At 43.8% G+C, this 18,385-nt stretch overlaps 1 protein-coding gene across 6 annotated transcripts in view; it reads left to right on the forward strand.

Moving 5' to 3' along the window:
* The window catches only part of IPO8 (importin 8), an 88,440-nt gene that overhangs the window by 30,751 nt on the left and 39,304 nt on the right, over positions 1-18,385 (forward strand). For all 6 annotated transcript variants that reach the window (XM_042849930.2, XM_005308735.5, XM_042849919.2 and 3 more), the window contains 5 exons: positions 2,141-2,297; positions 10,164-10,253; positions 12,599-12,693; positions 15,115-15,199; positions 18,184-18,318. In XM_042849930.2, coding sequence (XP_042705864.2) covers positions 2,141-2,297; positions 10,164-10,253; positions 12,599-12,693; positions 15,115-15,199; positions 18,184-18,318 — 562 coding nt within the window. The remainder of the gene's footprint in view (positions 1-2,140; positions 2,298-10,163; positions 10,254-12,598; positions 12,694-15,114; positions 15,200-18,183; positions 18,319-18,385) is intronic.

Genomic DNA, 18,385 nt, shown 5'->3' on the forward strand with positions numbered 1-18,385 from the left:
GTGAAAAACTTAAATGTATGTAACAACTTTGTTCTAAGGCTCCCAAAATGTTTTATGCACCACACACAAGAATCATGATCTTTATGTTCTGGTAGTGCCCAAAATGTGCTATGCACTGTCCACACACAAGAAAACATAGTCTCTACCCCAAAGTGTGTTCAGTCTAATCAGACAAGCACCATAGGAAGAGTAGGGGAGAGGGATTCTCTCAAATACATACATTTTACAATGTAACTAACTATCAGCTCTCTTTATTGTTGTGTCACTGAAAGTGCAGCCTACTTGGGTCGGAAATTATAGTCAGATAGCTAATCCACACACAACAGCGTGGTGGTGGGGAGAAGGAAACTTTGAGTCACTACCACAATCTGTATACTAACATGAAATGCTATGGGATCATTGGGGTCAGCCAGAACTTACCTGACACGCTGGATTGCAAAGTACAATAAATACATCTTTGAACTTGTTTCATGAGGCAGGACCTGAAACCCTTTAAAAAAAAAAAAAAAATTTGGATAACTCATTGATTTGTAGGACTTGCCTTCCTTTTGACTGAGCTTATGGAAGTGTGGAGTGGGGAGAGGAAGAGGAAGTATGAAAAGAGAATATGGGAGTGATATTGATACACTCAATATTTAGTGCCTAACAATCCATCAGTGTGTGGGTTATGCCAAGATAAAGTCTTGAAATATTTTATCCCCGCTTCTTATGTAGGGATGTCTGTGGTCAACCCATGCTCTTTCATGTAGAGGAGCCTCTTGCAGTGAAGTCATCACCTTTGTCCAAGCTGGCCTGTCCTTTCTTGTTTCTAAAAGAGCTGAATTGTGTAAAATGGGAGAATTTGGGGAGGCGGGAGAGAGGGGAAAGGGGCAAGGTAGCTTTGGATTGTAAGGTTGCTCAACTAATCTGTCAGCCACAAGGCTTAATAAGCAGTAATAGCCTTGCCCAGTATGGAATCCATGTGGACTTAGAAAGTATTGAAATGTAAAGTTAGTCTAAAAATGAAGCTACACTCTGTTTTCCTTGACATCCAACTTTTGTAATTGTATTCAGGGCCCTGAATGTGTAAACCACACAGATAGCAGTTTGCACAGATGCACCATGACACTTAGAATTTCTCAAGAGTTGCTGCCTCTTTACAGTGCTTTCTGGCACTGCCAAGAACTGAGAGAATGATTAATTCTTGGCCACTTCCAAAATGTGGAAGTCCACATTGAAGGCTAAAGTACTTTTTTCTTTGTGAAGGAGTAGAGCCATCTGATGGCCCTTAGTTATTGTTATGCCTTTGTACACATTTGGAGAAACAGCTATAATTTACTGGATAACAGGATACAACTTATTTTCTAGCTGTGCTTCCAAAGAAAATGCTGGATTGTGAATATGGAATCTGCTTTGTTGTATTGTTATTCAATACTATATATACCCTGCGCCTGATTTTCAGAGGTGCCAAACACTCTCTACTTCCTCTAACATCAGCTGGAGCCACAAGCATGTGGCATCACTGAAAATTAGTCCTATTCGTTATAAAAAATGTTGACCAGTTATTTATATTTATAAAAACACAAACATATAGATGTTAAGAAGAACCCAAAAGCCTAGCCAATCGAAAGAGCTTTCACTACCTGTTGAAGGCTATTCACTTATTTACTGAGCACCAGCAGTGAGCTTGGTACTACAAGAACATATACAAAATCATAGTCCCTGGTCCAAGAAGCTTACAGTCTAGTCACAAGGAAAATATTATTTATTATTTGTATTACTGTAGCACCTAGGAGCCCTCGTCATAACCCAGAACTCCATTGTGCTAGTTGCTGTACAAACACAGAACACAAAGGGGGTCCCTGCCCGAAGGAGCTTACAGTCTAAGTAAGATTAGTCCTGCCCATAGTGGCATTAATGTTTACTTAACCTTTGTTTTGACATTTTTCCATCTGCTGGTAGAAGGGTTAGGTAGCATGCATTGTGTGGGCTGTCAGATAGAGGCTGGAGGAGGGGAGAAATGTATAAACACTGCTCTCATGAATGTCAGGGTTGTTGTTTGTGTTTTTTAAAGGTAAAATAATTGGATTGTGGGGAAGGAGTAGGCATTAGAACTGGGAACACTCAGACCCTTGACATCTATGTTTGTCCTCTTTTGTAGATACAAGAAAGCAGAGGAGCGAGATCCTCTCATAGCAGCAATGCAAATATTCTTGCCTCGGATTCAGCAGCAGATGATCCAGCTTCTTCCTGATAACTCCCATTACTCTGTACTGCTTCAGAAACAGATCTTAAAAATCTTCTATGCACTTGTGCAGGTAGGCTTCTGTGCACCGAGAGCGATGTGAAATTGTAGACTGCTGGGGACAGCAGTTCACTTGCACACACAAAGCCAGTTTGATAAGATACTACTGATTCTGTTCATGTATAACCAGCTAGCAATTCAGAACAACAAAATGTGTTGCATTTACCTAAAAATGCTATTCCACCATGCTCAGAGGGTTCCACAAGCCTTAGCACATACAATCTTTGCAATGTGCCCTAAAAGTTAATAGATTCAAGCCACTGTGGAGTAAGAAGAAGGAGCAAGTCACAGGGCTGGTCTAGACAAACAGTTAGTGCACAGCAAACAGGGGTGTAAATCTACCCTGCACTAGCCTGCCACATGCTCACTGGCTATGTGGACCCTGCTGCCATGTTCTAAGTTCTTCTTCGAGATGTGTTGCACATGTCCATTCCACTGTTGGTGGCTGTGGTTCCCAGAATATGGCCATCGGAAACTTTTCCCTCAGCAGTACCTGTCTGGGCAGCTTGAGTGCCCTCTGCTGTTGGACGACATCATGCAGTTATAAAGGGCAGCGCCACCCTCTTCCCCCTCAGTTCTTCTCACTGCCCATGACAGTCATTGGACCTGCTTTCTGTTGCTTTGGCAACACTTGTCAGCTTTTGTGTAGATAGTTTTATGTTTAGTTGTAAATAGTTTTGGAATTGTTAATAGTTTTAAAAAAAAATTATGTTGCTGTTTCCTGTTGAGAGTGCTGTGGCCGGTGCTGGGGTATGCCCCTGTCACCAGGCTTCAAGGCTTGTGCTTCCTGCACAAAATCCTTGCCCATGAATGATCCGCACGACTCATGTCTGAAGTTCCTGGGCAAGACTTAAAAAGACCAGTGCCAATTTTTTTGGGACTTTAAGCCTAGGACAAAGGAGGACAGGGAAGCTAGGCTGAAGTTCCTGCTAGTGGAAGAGGCACTGAGATCACCCTTGGAGCTATCCCAGTCTGAGTTGATATTGAGCGCTGCAGCTTCAGTCAGAAGTGTGCCTTCACGACTATCCAAATCCCGGCACTGGTCTCCTTCTCCGGTGCTCTGGAAGAGATATAAACCTTCCAAAGTGGCATCAAATCGAGGAAGATCTCCACCCTCCAAGCCAGCTAAGGAGGAAGGAAAGAAGTTGAGTAGAGTGCATTCAAGTTCAAAGTACTCCTCCTCCTCCAAGTATGTGGCAATAATGGCACTGTTGACTCCAGTGCCAGTACAGGCTCCGAGTCCAGAACCACAAATGGTACTGTTGACTTCAGTGGCATTGCATCGGTCGGAGATGATCTTGGTGCTGGCTATGCCATAGGGGTTTGCTGCAGCAAAACACCTAAGTCGATCGGTACTGGTGTCTCCAGTGATACAGGAAATAGTTCTCCCAGTGCCATAAGATCGCCCAGAACTGACTCTTATGGTGCAGCATTCGGTACCACACCACTCTTCAGTTTACAAATCAGCCTATCTGTCGGTACTGTCGACGGGGAAGCTAACAATGATGTCTTTTCTTCAGCATTCGGGATCTCTGCACCATTCTCCTGTACCAACAGGCCGCCCTTCCATGGTTGGTGGAAAGAGAGTCCTCTTCTTCAGACTCTGAAGCAGAGTTATATGTCTCTCAGCCTTGGGGCAAGACTTGCCATTCCACTCTTAACCCTACCACCACCCAGGATACCTTTGGGATCCTGCCTCAGGGCTTGCTCCGGTAATGTGGCCAGGAGGCCCTTGGGGCCCAGTTCCTTATCAGCTGCCTTTTTGGAACCCTTGGGGGTCTCCTCCAGCCTTCAGCTCATCCCCACACCCTTCCTACTCAGTATCTTGATCCAGGTGAGGCGAATCATTGCACTGAGTTGAACCTGCTCCTGTGTCCAGTACTGGGCCTGATACTGAGCAGCTGGCAGAAGAGGTTCAACTGAATCCCGAGTTGACTTCATCCTCATCCTCTCCAAATGAGGTAGCTTCCTCTGGGACAACATCATCCCCTCCTGAAGACAATAAGGTGTATCAGGAGTTACTATACATGGTGGCTTCGGACCTGGACATTCAGGTCAAGGATTTCAGGGAGTCCCTCATTGCCTCATTTTGTCTATGATAAGTTCATCTCGAGTGGTTTTGCCAATCAATAAGGTTATTTTGGAGCCTAAAAAGTCCCTGCAGCAGACCATCATCATCGTTGCCTCCCACATGAAAGCATGCGGGGCGCAAATATTGTGTGTCCTCCCAGGGGTTTAACTGCCTGTACTCCCATCCTCCTCTAGGGTTGCTAGTAGTTGCAGCCACTAATGAGAGGAAATGCCAGGATCCTCAAGCTCCCACCCCTGAATTCAAAGATGTAAAGAAGCTGGATTTATGTGGTAGAAAATGATATTTGGTGGGGGGCAGAGGGAGAGGGGTTGCAGCTTAGAATTGCCAACCAACAGGCTCTGGTGGGATGTTTTAATCATAGCTTGTGCGGTTCTGTGGCTAAATTTAAGGATCTGCTGCCTGAGAATGCTAGGCAGGAGTTCTCCTCATCGTGTCTGAGGGCAGGTCACTGGCGAGGACTTTGCTTCAGACCAGGTTAGGTTCTGAAAACTTGGCTGCTAGGTCCATGGCATCTGCAGTCTATGAGAAGGTGCTCTTGGCTATGATCTTCCGGTTTACCCCATGAAGCCCAGCAAACTATCCTGGATTTTTCCCTTCAAAGGTCCTCTGTTGTTCTTGGAGCAAACAGATAGCAAGTTCCATGGACTCAAGGGCAACTTTGAAATCTTTGGTTTTGTATATACCTGCCCCAGCAAGAAAGCTCTATCAGCCTCAACAGTTGTGCTGGTGTACGGCTCTGGTTCCTCGTAGGGACCTGTTGAGGAGGAAGAGCAGGGATTTTAGGCTTAGTCCTGCCCCTCCTTCAGCTTCTGCATCAGCCCCTGTCCCTTCTAGTCACCCAGGGAGTTCTAAGTAGACATTTTGGTGGCTCAGTCGAGAACGTCATGCCAGTCACCACAATTCCAGATCCTGTTTTGCAAATTTTCTCCTACTTCCTCAGTGCTTGGTCCTGAATTACTTCAGACCAATTGGTCTTGAGCACTGTGGAAGTGGGATATACCTTCCAATTTGTTTCTACCCCTCCCTCCCTTTTCAGGGACCTCTCTCACAAAGATCTCATCCTGCAGGAAGTTCAAGCTCTCCTTCAGATGGGTGCCATAAAGTTTCAGAGGGATGGTGTTTATTCCGCTATTTCCTAATCCCAAAAGCAAAGGGTGTATGTGTTTGTCTCAGACTAATCTTGGACTTGTGTCTTCTTAACAAGTTTTTAAAAAGAATAGTCTTGCATGGTCACCCTAGCTTCAGTTATCCCCTCCCTGGATACTGCCCTCAACTTGAAAGATGCCTACTTCCATATGGTGATCAATCAAGGTTACAGGAAATATCTCAGATTTCTGGTAAATAAGAATCATTGCCAGTTCACTGTACAATTGTTTGGTCTATCAGCAGCTCCCTGACCTGAAGAACTCTGTGTAAACTCTCAAAAAGTTTTTCTCTCTCTCACCAACAGAATATGATCCAATAAAAGATATTGCCTCACCCAGCTTAGCAGCTCCTAGTGTTTTTACAGAGGTGTTGGCAGGTGTGGCTGCATTCCTCAGAAGATCAGGAATGTAAGATTATTCCTGTCTGAATGATTGGCTGTCGAGAGGCTGATCGAGGATTCAGATGTTGTTCAGTGTATCTCTAATCCAGTCAACTTTCGGTGCAGTGGGTCTGTTAGTCAACGCAGAGAAATCTCTCTTCTTCCCAGTCCAGAGGATATAGTTGATAAAGGACAGTGCTAGACTCGTCTTAAGCCAGAGCTTTCCTTCCAAACTGTATGTTTCAGACAACGTGGGCCTTTGTTCTGGATCTCAAGTCTCACCCAGTCATAACAGTACAAAACTTTTTGAGGCTCCTGTGGCATATCGCCTTGTGCACATATGTGGTCCAATATGGCAGACTGGGCCTAAGAATTCTTTGGTGTTGGCTGGCGTCAGTTTACTCACTGAACTATTTTCCTTTAAATTCAGTAGCGAGGGTGCCCTCTCAAGTTCTTGCCTCCCTAGATTGGTGGACGAGTCTGGACAATATATGCTGGGTTGTCCTCTTTGCCCACCCTCATCTGACCCTCATGTCAGTAACAGATGCATCTGCACTCGGCTGGGGGACACATCTTGGTGCTCTTCAGACTCCTGGACTATGGTATTCAGGAGACCTGTCTTTACATATAAGTGTCAGGGAACTGAAAGCTATCAGGCTAGCATGTTAGGTTTTAGTTCCGCAGGTCAAGGGGAAGGGCCTATTAGTTCTCACAGACAACACAGCATCAATGTTTTACCTCAGTAGGCAAGGAGAATCCTGTTCTTTCCTGCTCTGCCAAGAGGCAGCTTGACTTCGGGAGTTCTGCATTGCCAACTTGGTAGATCTCAAAGCATCTTACCTACTGGGGTGCAGAATGATCTTGCAGAGCACCTCAGCATATCATTTACTAGTCACCACGAGTGGATCTTCACCTGGATTTGCCCAGACATATCTTCAAGTGGTGGGAATCTCCCCAAGTGGACCAGTTTGATACGAAAGTTAAGAGAAAATGTCAGCAATTCTGTTCCCTGCAAAGTCACAGCCAGGGTTTCCTGACAGACATGTTCTTGCTTCCTTGGTCAAGCAGGCTACTCTATGCTTTCCTGCCCATACCGGTTATTCACACAGTATTGCTGAAGATAAGACAGGACCAGGCCAGAGTCATACTTATAGCCCCAGCATAGGCCTGCCAACACTGGTTCTCTGCTCTCCTGGATCTGTCAGTGAAGCTCTGATTTCCCTTGGACTTGGAACTAATTTCCCAAGGCCATGTTGACTGCTCCACCTGAACCTACAAGTTCTTCATTTAACCCCATGGATGCTCCATGGTTAGATGATAGAGAAGAGTCTTGTTCGGAAAAGGTGCAGGATGCCCAGCTAAACAGTTGAAAGCTATCTACTAGGGTTACTTAACTTTCTAAGTGGAGATGTTTTTCCATTATAGGATGTCGCCTTCCTGTTCCTCGATCCAGCATGTTCTAGAATACCTATCGCATCTGAAATACCAATGGTTGGCTGTTAGTTTGATCAAGGCACACCTAGCGGCTATTTCTGTGTTCCACCCTAAGATGGATAATGATCTGGGTTGTTGTTTTTTCTGATGTCAGTGAGGTTTCTGAAAGGCCTGGACAAGTTGTACCTTAGGTGCACAATCCTGTTTTCCCCCGTGGGACCCGAACTTAATGTTGTTAAGGTTTATGGGTCCTCTGTTTGAGCCATTGGCTACTTGCTGTCTACTACATCTATCAATGAAGGTGGCATTTTTGGTAGCCATCACCTCTGCAAGAAGGGTAGGAGAGCTGTGTATGCTAATGTTTGGGCCTCCCTATACAATCTTCTTTAAGGACAGGGTTTACCTTCACCCTCATCAGAGATTTGTCCCAAAGGTGGTGTCCATGTTCCATGTCAAGCAGCCTATTTGCCTAGCTTTCTTCCCAAAACCACACTGGAAGAGGGACGTTTTCACACTCTAGACATAAGAAGAGTGCTGGCGTTCTACCTGGATAGATCTATCTTCTCAACTGTTCATGGCAATAATGGACAAAATGAAAGGTCAACCAATCTCTACTCAAAGAATTTCTTCTTGGATAGCCTTATGTAACAACATGTGCTAAGATCTGGCTAATATCACCCCGCCAAATAGGATCATAGCTCATTTGACAAGATGGCAAGTGGCCTTGGCAGCTTTTCTGGCAAATGTTTTCATTTTGGACATTGGTAGAGCAGCAACCAACTGTACTCATTTCACATGTTTGCTTCCCATTATGCCATCAAGCAAGACTTAAGAGGTGATGCTAGAGTTGGATGGGCTCTCCTCCAGTATTTATTAAGATAAACTATGATTCCACCTCCTCTTTCACAGCTTGTGAGTCACCAAAAGTGGAATGCATGTGTGCAATCCCTCAGCGAAGAAAAAAAGGTTACTAATCTGTTTCATAACTGCTGTTCTTTGCGATGTGTTGCACATATCTATTCCATGACCCGCCTTCCTACCCCTTGGAATCAGAGTTCTATCAAGAAGGAACAGAGAGGGGAAGGGAGCGGCTCTGCCCTTTTATACCTGCATGCAGTGACGTTTACAGCAGAGGGTGCTCGAGCCACCCAGATGGGCACCACTGAGGGAAAAACTACTGGGTGCACAGACAGGAAAAGTGGAATGGACACGTGCAATTCGTTTTGAAGAACTAAAGTTACGGAACAGGTTAGTAACCATTATTTTTCCTAATGTGCTTTTCTGTTTGGGATGGATTATTGGGTGTCACCATTTTAGGCCTCATCAGGACGATGGGTGATGCTGACATGGGGTATGTTATAAGCTGGGTGAAACCTGGCTATGGGGTGAGTTAAAACCTCATTGAAATTGATGTGTGAGTGCACCCTTCACTTAAGATAGTTGTGAGACAGTTAAGGGGCCATATTGAAAACAAGGCCTAATAGACCCTTCCCAACATTTTTGGATTGTGTGGGTGGAAGGACTTTTGCTGAGTATTGTTTTGGGTAGGGGTATGTGTGCATGCGAGAAGGCAGAACAGACAAAAAACGGGAAAAGACTTGAAGAAGCAGCTGAAAGCCTGGTGGCTGACCATAGAAGAAACTTGGGAAGAGGTTTTTGGGTCCAGGGTGTAGCTAAAAAGAGTGCTGTTGGTGATGTGAGCAAAAGAAGCTGTTTCTTGCTGTTTGATTTCTTTTGAAAAAAGAAGAACAGGAGTACTTGTGGCACCTTAGAGACTAACAAATTTATTAGAGCATAAGCTTTCGTGGACTACAGCCCACTTCTTCGGATGCATATAGAATGGAACATATATTGAGGAGATATATATACACACATACAGAGAGCATAAACAGGTGGGGTTGTCTGAAACCTGATTTCTTTTGTGTTCAGAAATACAGGACTTTGTATATTCTTTATAAATAAAACTGCATCAAAGAAGAAATACCTGACTATCACCAAATTCTCTCCTGCTAACTGAAACACCCTGATAGATCCCAAATTTTTGGCTAGCTATTTGGCTCAAAAAGGATAACATTCAAAGTGCACTAGAGAATTTATTGCATGGCAGCAGACTCTGTGTGGCCAGTTATTGTACGGCAGGCTAGCAAGAGGTAAATTACACCCCTGATTGCCATGCACTAACAGTTCATCTAGACAAGGGGCTCTCACAGAGAATGTCTTGTCCTCCACCCCTTGCTTATCACTAAGGAGGATCTAGCTTGAGTGCCTCACATAACAACACACTTATCTCGCAAATGTCATTTAAAAGAGCCACTGTGATCCCTGCCATTTTCTCCAGCTTCTTTTTCCAGCTTCCCATCACCAGTTTTGTCTGGATGGACCCATAAGAAACTTGCAAGTTGCTCTCATTTATGTGCCAGTCTCAGATATTGTTTGAGGTACTTGACTACATCTTCTAGCTCACACAGAACAGAGAGAGAAAGAAGGGTATCTTCCATGTATTGAACATACTGCATGTTAATTGCTAGGCAGCTTATCTTACATTTCTCACTCTGTTCACTGCTTCTCTAGAATCAACAGTATTTCAGCTTGATTGACCACTTATATTTCAATTACTCTGTTTTGTTGGCTTGATATGTTTTCCCTTAAATTTTTTCTCACTAAGCCTTAGCGGTAGTATAGTGCAATTTTGCACTATAATAAATAAAACTTGTTTAAAGAGAAGCTACAGTTTCCTAGAGAAGTGTAAATAATGCAGAAATGCCTTATGTTTCTTTGAAGAAAATTAACTTCATTTATCCTTATGTTTTCTTCTTCCCCTGTTTCAGTATGCATTGCCGCTCCAGTTGGTGAATAACCAGACCATGACTCAGTGGATGGAGATTTTCCGTACTATCATCGATAGGAATGTGCCTGCTGTAAGGTTTACTTCACTGGAGAGAGACTCACATTGATTTCTTTAGGGTGGGAAAATGGGGATGGTCCAGGTGGAGAGATTATTGAACTAATCTCTAAAGATACCATCCAGGCAGGTGTCTCTGATACAAGTCATGCAAGCAACTCAAGTAGCTCTTAAGATTTTTGACTGTTTGAGGTACTTGTACAGTATATACTCCAACTTTGGGTACTTCAGAGATTCCAAAACGTTTTAGCCAGTTTGTTTCAGAAACAGGAAGGAAAAGCTCAACACGAACATATAGGTATGCAGTGTCTACTCCATGAAACACACAATCTGTATCTGTTCCTGCTCTCCATCCTTTTTCCTCATAAAAGACATAAATAATTCCAAAGGAATGGGTTTAAGAACAGCATCAACAGGATGAATCCATATAATTTAAACCCTCAAACTCTGAAAGAAGATGGATGGGTAAGAGTCAGTTTTCCAAGATATGTTCAGAGAAGCAGAATTACTAGGTATGGTAATACTCCCTTCTGAAAAGATACCCTTTGTACACAATTCTCATTCATGGAAATTAAGTAGCCTTGGGGAAAATAGCACCAATAAACACTTTATCTCATGTCTGTTTCAGGCAAATATGAGCAAGGAATTAGGAAGGATTACTAAATTTAACACACACACATTAGGGAGGAAACAAATTCCCACAGAGGGTTTGGATTCTCATGTCCTGGAAGCAGAATCATAGATCTGTAAGATTGAGGCCGGAAACCTGCCAAGAGACTGAATAGAAGCAATAGTTTACTGTCTACTTCTGGGGGCATTCTGCACCAAAAAATTAAAATTCTGAAAATTTTATTTGTCAAAATAAACTGGCATGATTATGTAGTGTTAAATTATTTTGGTAATTTATTCCAAAATACCTGTCAGCAATACAATACAGACGCACACAAAATTTTCCCCAGGAGTAGAAAGTTAAAGAAACCCTATGACAACCCAGTTCCTGTTTCTCTGTTCCCTTCCTCCCCGCAATACACCCGAACCCCCTCCCTCTGGGCCTCAGGGCATACCACTCAGAGCATGCTGGGAACTGCAGCTGCCAGGAACCCTCTAGCTCAGGCGTGGCTCCACTAATTAGGTGCCTGGAACCTGGAGAAGACGCACATGTAAGGTGAAATGGTGGCCTTGGGAGGGGAGTAGGGGGTAGGTGGGAGGGGGCAGTAGGGTGAGAAGAGGGGGTGGGGGGAAATTAGGATGTGCAGGGCTGCGGTGGCCAGAGAAAGAGGCAACTTTCCCCAGCTCCAGGTCTGTGGTTGCCAGGGAGAGATGGCCTTCCTCCCCAGCCTCAGCTCTGTGACTGCTGTGGCGGGGAAGCGACCCCCTCCCCTTCCCAGCCCCAGCTTGGGGGCTGCTGCGGTGTGGGAGGGAGGGCACATCCATCATATTAGAAAGGTAAGACTATTGATATTAAAATCTGAGTTGTGTGCTTTTATTTGTAGAACAAAAAACATTTATTATTGGGGTTTTTTTTATATATATATAGCGCTTTTATCCGAAGCGCTTTACAATAGTTAGCTAATGGTACAAACAACATTTGGAAAGATCACTAAGTGGTCTGCCGAGACCCTCAAAAATTTTCAAGTGGTCCGTGGAGAAAAAAAAAGTTTGAGAACCACTGCTCTAGCTCCTTCTCCCTCTCCCCAGCAGTGTCTTCTGTGTGCGAGCTGGGCTCTGCTGGATCCAGTGGCAGCTAGCAGCACTGTTTCTGTTGAGGAAAGGAAATTCTGCGTGCACAACCTTAATTTCTGCAAAATTCTGCATTGCACAGTGGCCTAGAATTCCCCCAGGAGTATTTAGAGTGTGGCCATGTAGTCAGTATACATATATACGTAACTGAGTAACCTGAGCCCAGCAGTGATACGGAGTTCTGTAATTAGATTGTATTTCAATGCATACGCAAAGGGATGCACAGTTAGGGGTGCTTGTGCAACCTTAACTTTGGCATTTCCTAATTTCTGAGTGCTTCACTTTGCTATCTTATTCTCTTAACATCTTTTGTATGAATGTATGGTATATGCATATATACGTGATTATTTTATATTATATCTAATATAAGAGTGCAAACATAAATACAGTATATACAGCTTTTTTAGATGGGTCATTTTCAACATAATAGTACATTTGAAGGATCACATCAAAAGAAAAAAATCCTATCATGTTTTATTCTGGTAGCTAATATTATCACTATTAATACTATCAAAACATTAATGTTTGTATCTGAATTTGTATTAATCCACTCAGTATGTGTATTTTTTAAATTTAATGTTTGTATACTTTGGCTGATTTTATTTATTTATTTATTTGTAGGAGACATTACAGATTGATGAAGATGATAGGCCAGAGCTGGTGTGGTGGAAATGTAAGAAGTGGGCATTGCATATCGTAGCTCGTCTTTTTGAACGGTAATATAGTGATTAAAAACTAATGTGGCATAAAAATGTTAATTTTTACTTAGCTATCTTTTGTGGATATTGTTATGCAGAATATATATCCTATATTCATACTGCACAGGCACTATATGTTTATGATGTATGTATGTGCAGGTATTCTGAGAGATAATATCCTAGTGGTAAAAGCTGGGGACTGGGAATCCAGATTTCTGGATTCTGATCTTAACTTTGACACTCACATTATATGTGACTATCTAGGACAAATAATGGAATTTCTCTGTGCCTCAGTATGCCCGTTTGTGAAACTGAGCTAATGCTTAACTACCTCACCGGGGCATTGCAAGCTTAATTGTTTGTGAAATGCTTGGATGAAAAACACTCTAGAAGCACAAATGATTTATTTCTATTTCTTGTCTGCTCTTCCTGGGAACTTTTTAGAATATTTTTTTGTCTTGTCCTTTGCCTGGTGGAATGATGACCAAGGTTTTATTTCAGAAGTTTTTCTTCATATTTAGCATATAACTTGCAGATTTTTTTACTAGTTTGAGACATTTTTAGGCTGATTTAGACTTGAAAAAAGAGATTCCTTGATATATATTTACGTGGATATTAGTGTCTTTAATCCTGAAGATTCTCAAACTCTTTACAGTCTATTGCCTATAACTTTTCATGGAACAGCAGGGAAGAAAGGAAAATCTCTGGCGAAGGACTCCAGGGGAAATACATTTCCAAAAGATGCCATGGCATCTTTGTCTAGTAGATCAGACATTACCTCTAATTTAAGGTTTCATCCAAAAGACTGAGATACAATAATTTACCTGCCCATCAATTTTGATTTGGAAAGATGAAAGGCTAACCTGACCCTGCTGGGGTTTGAACCTTTAGTTCCAGGGAGTTAGGATGTTCAAAACTGGTTCTTTAACGGTTGAACCATCTGCTCTGGGTAACACGGTGACTAATGTTTACCAAAATTAAGATTAATACTGTTGAATCCTGAAAGATATCTCCAAACAAACAAAATGCAGATTGCATTAAGGTTGGAAATATATATGTATGTATCTTAAATTAAAAACCAAATATTTAGAACAGGGGTGGGCAAACTTTTTGGCCTGAGGGCCGCATCGGGTTTCGGAAATTGTATGGAGGGCCGGTTAGGGGAGGCTGTGCCTCCCCAAACAGCCAGGCATGGCCCAGCCCCTGCACCCATCCAACCCCCTTCCCCCCCCCCCCCCCCCCCCGCTTCTCACCTCCTGATGCGCCCCCCCCCCCGGGATTCCTGCCCCATCCAACCCCCCCGTTCCCTGATGGCCCCCCCCCCCCCCCGGGACCCTTGCCCCATCAATTCCCCCCCGTCCTCTGTCCGCCCCCGAAACACCCACCCCTGACTGCCCCATCCAACCCCCCCTCCTTCCTGACTGCCCCCAGGACCCCTGCACCCATTCAACCCCCCTGTTCCCCACCCTCTGACCGCCCCGACTCCTATCCACACCCCCACCCCCTGACCACCACCCTGAACTCCCCTGCAATCTATCCAACCCCCCGTCCCCTGACCGCCCCCAGAACCCCTGCCCCTGACTGCCCCCCGCTGCCCCATCCAATCCCCCCTCCTTCCTGACTGCCCCCCGGGACTCCTGCCCCCATTCAACCCCCCCTGTTCCCTGCCCTCTGACTGTCCTGACCCCATCCACACCCCGAACTCCTCTGCCTTCTATCCAACCCCCACTGCTCCCTGCCACCTTACCACACTGCCTGGAGCACTGGTGGCTGGCGGCGCTACAGTGATTATGGAGAAAGGGAAACACCACAAATTTATAGTTTTTAATTTTAAAAAACTCAGGTTGCATTATTTTAAGCAAAATATGCTTTTCCAATAAAACTGTTAAAAACCATATAATTGATAAAACTCGTGTTGTAATGTCTATTGGTCCGATTCTGAATGAGGATCTGCTACCATGTGACGAACCAGTAGCTCTAATTTGAGTTCCTGCTCTCACAGGCTTCAGTACAGTCAGGTTTCACTTGCTAGTTCTCAGTGCTTCCAGTAAAATTCATTCAGCTTTTCATCACTGCGTCCACCTGCCCATGCGTAAATTCTGAAATATCAAGGCATGAATATTAAAAAAAAAAAAAAACACACACACACTATGAAATTCATATATCCTGTGACAAAAATGCAACTTTAGTTATTGGTTACAACATTGTGCTTTATGCATAGGTAAGAAAAATGGGGAAATGGATCATTGTGTGGGATATAATGGCCTAGAATGATGTTTGTGGAAAGAGATTATTCAGTGTATATATCTCTGGTGAAAGATGAATTCTGCTTCAATGGGTTTTGTATGTTTGCAAGCTTAATCAAGGACTATGTTGTCCTGGTAAACAGAAAACTTTGCTTCAAAAGTGTAAATACCTGTTTTCTTTTTTTGTTTAAAGGTATGGAAGTCCTGGAAATGTAACAAAAGAATATTTTGAATTTTCAGAGTTCTTCTTAAAAACCTATGCTGTGGGAATCCAACAGGTAAATATGTTGTTTCTTGTTTCTGAATTAGGATAACTTCTATAGAACAATCATGTTATCTTCCTCTAGCGTCTTCATATAAGACATAGGACCCTTTAAAGAAACCACAAAAAAACTGGTCAAATACACATCGTAATCAATGAGAAATGGCTTGGAACTCTTGTTAGTAATGATATTTCCATCTTGGGGGAAATAATCCAAATTGCAGTGATGCAAAAGGGGGGAGAAATCCAAAAATCTGCAATGCTGCAAAAAACGTAAGGGTGATAGGCAGGAAATGCTAGTAAAAAGACTGATGCAATTTGGGCCAGTTACATAGAGGCATCATAGCAAAGAAGGTCTTATTTCCAGGTCACGCTTCGTACGTGATTCTGCTGCAACTAACCCTGGAATACTGAAATCTCTTCTGGATGTGTCATTACCAGGAAGACATAGGCAGATTGGAGGGAGTTAGGAGCTGATCGGAAATACTCAGAATGATTTTCCATTGGAGAATGCAGGGAGGTTTGATGGTTTGATTTTTGACAAAGTTGCAATGGAAAACGTGCAGATTGTGAAACTGTCACCCCCTCTGGTGTACTGTCAGCTCAGCAGCTGAGGGTTCTGGGCTCCCAGCTCTTTGCCAGCCTGCCTGAAGAGCTGTCAAGGTGTGGAGCAACCAGCTCAGCTAGGGCTTTCAGGCTCCTGGCGCCTTCACAGCTTGCCAGGAGGACTGCAGAGGAGCTGGAAGCCCTGAGAGCTGCGACTCCCAAACTCCAAGGCTCCCAGCTCATCTTCGGCCCACCAGGCGAGAGTACAGGGAATTCAGAGCCTGGGAGCCCCAGCTCACAGCTCCTCAGCAACCTGGTCTTCCAGCGTTCGCATCTCTGGTGCTGCCTGCCAGGCAGGCTGCCCCAGAGCCTGGGCTGCCTTCCCTTTTGTAGAGAATTTCAAAAGCTTTGGTCTAAATCAGAATGAAACCAAATATTGAAATCTCTGTGAAACGTAATTGCCTTTCTCTGCACGAAAAAGGTTGAGATTAAATGTGTAAGCTTGGCTAAAAAGCCCAGTAGAGAGAGGACATGATAATTCTATGTACATTTGAAAGAGCTAAACATCAAAGGAGATAAATTATTTCGGAGGTACAATTAGAAGTAATGGATGAAACTGAAAATGAAACTGTCCCGTCACTTGAAATACTTAAAACTTAGACTCTCTAAAAGACTAGGAAGTGTACCTTAGGGAACTATTTGCCTTCTAAGGCAAATGGTCTAGTTGAGCTACATAGGTCTTTTCCATTTCTAGCTTGTAAGTTCATGATTCACCACGCTTCTCAGATGTATTGAGGCTGTAGTGAAACTATATTGCTAAGTATTCATTATATATTTATTGCTTGTTAAGTGCTAACATTGTGTTAGTGACTGTATGAGATACAGACAGTTCCTGCCCCAAAGAGCATGTAGTAGAGAAGACAAATATAAGACCCAACTCCCAGGGAGCCCCAGGGGAAGGTATATGTTATGAAATATGCTACAGTGTGTTTACTACTCTACTATGAAGAATTATTATGAAACAAAACTACCCTTTTGAAAATAAATGACCAGAGAATATTTTGTGATTTGTGTACTTGCCAGTTCTCCATCCATGTTAACTCATAATAGGTGTCCTGTCATTATTAGTGACCTACTGTAAATATTTTCTTGCTTGCAATATACACAGAAACCTCCTATTGATAGAGGAATACTGTAGAATGAAAGGTCCCAATTGTTGCAATGGATTGCTGTTCTAATCAAAGAGAATGAATGTGATCTAGTACAGTGTTTTTCAGAGTTCGGGTCGCAACCCAGTACTGGGTCGCGGAATGTAAGGCACAGGGTCGCCTTGCCCAGCACCCAGGGACCCTAGCGGCTCCGGTCGGCACTGCCGACCAGAACGTTAACAGTCCCATCGGCGGTGCTGCCCAGCTAAGGCAGGCTAGTGCCTATCTGTTCTGACACTGCGCTGCACCACGGAAGCGGCCAGCAGCAGGTCCAACTTCTAGGCAGGGGGGCCATGGGGCTCTGCGTGCTGCCCCTGCCCTGAGCACCGGCTCCACCTGGCCAATGGGAGCTGGGGGAGGGGGGCGGGTGCATGCGGGCGAGAGCCGCACAGAGCCGCTTGCATGCCTCCGCCTACGAGCCAGACCTGCTGCTGGCCACTTCCGGGGCGCAGCATGGTCTGTGGTGCCAGGACAGGCAGGAACCCTGCCTCTGCACCCCGGCTGCGCCGCTGACCGGGAGCTGCCGGAGGTAAGTCCGCGCTCCAACCCCGTGCCCCAATCCCCTTCCCCAGCCCTGAGCCCTTCCCACACCCCAAACCCCTCAACCCCAGCTCTGTTGGGTCATGGGTATCAACAGTTTTCTTCAACTGGGTCCCCAGAAAAGAAGTTTGGAAACCACTGATCTAGTAGTTATAGCAAGCAGTTGTTCGGACTCCTGCCCCTCTTCCTAGCTTTGCCATAAACTTGTTGCAACCTTAGTGAAGTCATTTAGAGCTCAGTTTTTAAATTTGGATTTCTCAAAATGTGGCACCTAAATTTTAGTCACCTAAATCCTATGTATAGATTTAGGTCTTCCTACCTTTAGCTACTGAAGTTTGAACATATAGCCCTTAACATCTGTGCTTTACTTTTCTCCATCTGTAGAAATGAAGACATAACTTATTCCACTGAGTGCTGAGACTTATTTAGGCCCCAATCATGCAAACACTTATGCATGTGTTGAATCTCACTACTGCTAGTAATTCTGTTGTGGGAGAATTCCTGGTAGTAAAGGTTTGTGGTCTCAGAACTTCAATGTTTAAATTATTACTGATGTTTGGATAAAAGGCATTATAGAAGTGATTAATACGTGAGCATCTACTTAAAATGAAATTGACCTGTCAAAATGTCTTCACTATAAAATGGTTACATTGTGTGTTAAAATCTTCATGCTTCATTAAAACAAATAAATTTACTATTCCCTTAGGTTCTCTTAAAAATCTTAGACCAGTACAGGCAAAAAGAATATATTGCTCCTCGTGTCCTTCAGCAAATCTTAAACTATCTGAACCAAGGGGTCAGTCATTCTGTAACTTGGAAGCAGATGAAGCCACACATACAGGTCAGTGCAAGAACACAGTCAAAAACATTTAAATAACATTATTGCCATGAGCTGAAGTTGAGACTTC

The sequence above is a fragment of the Chrysemys picta genome, chromosome 1 (genome assembly GCF_011386835.1).
Source record: "Chrysemys picta bellii isolate R12L10 chromosome 1, ASM1138683v2, whole genome shotgun sequence".
NCBI lineage: Eukaryota > Metazoa > Chordata > Testudines > Emydidae > Chrysemys > Chrysemys picta.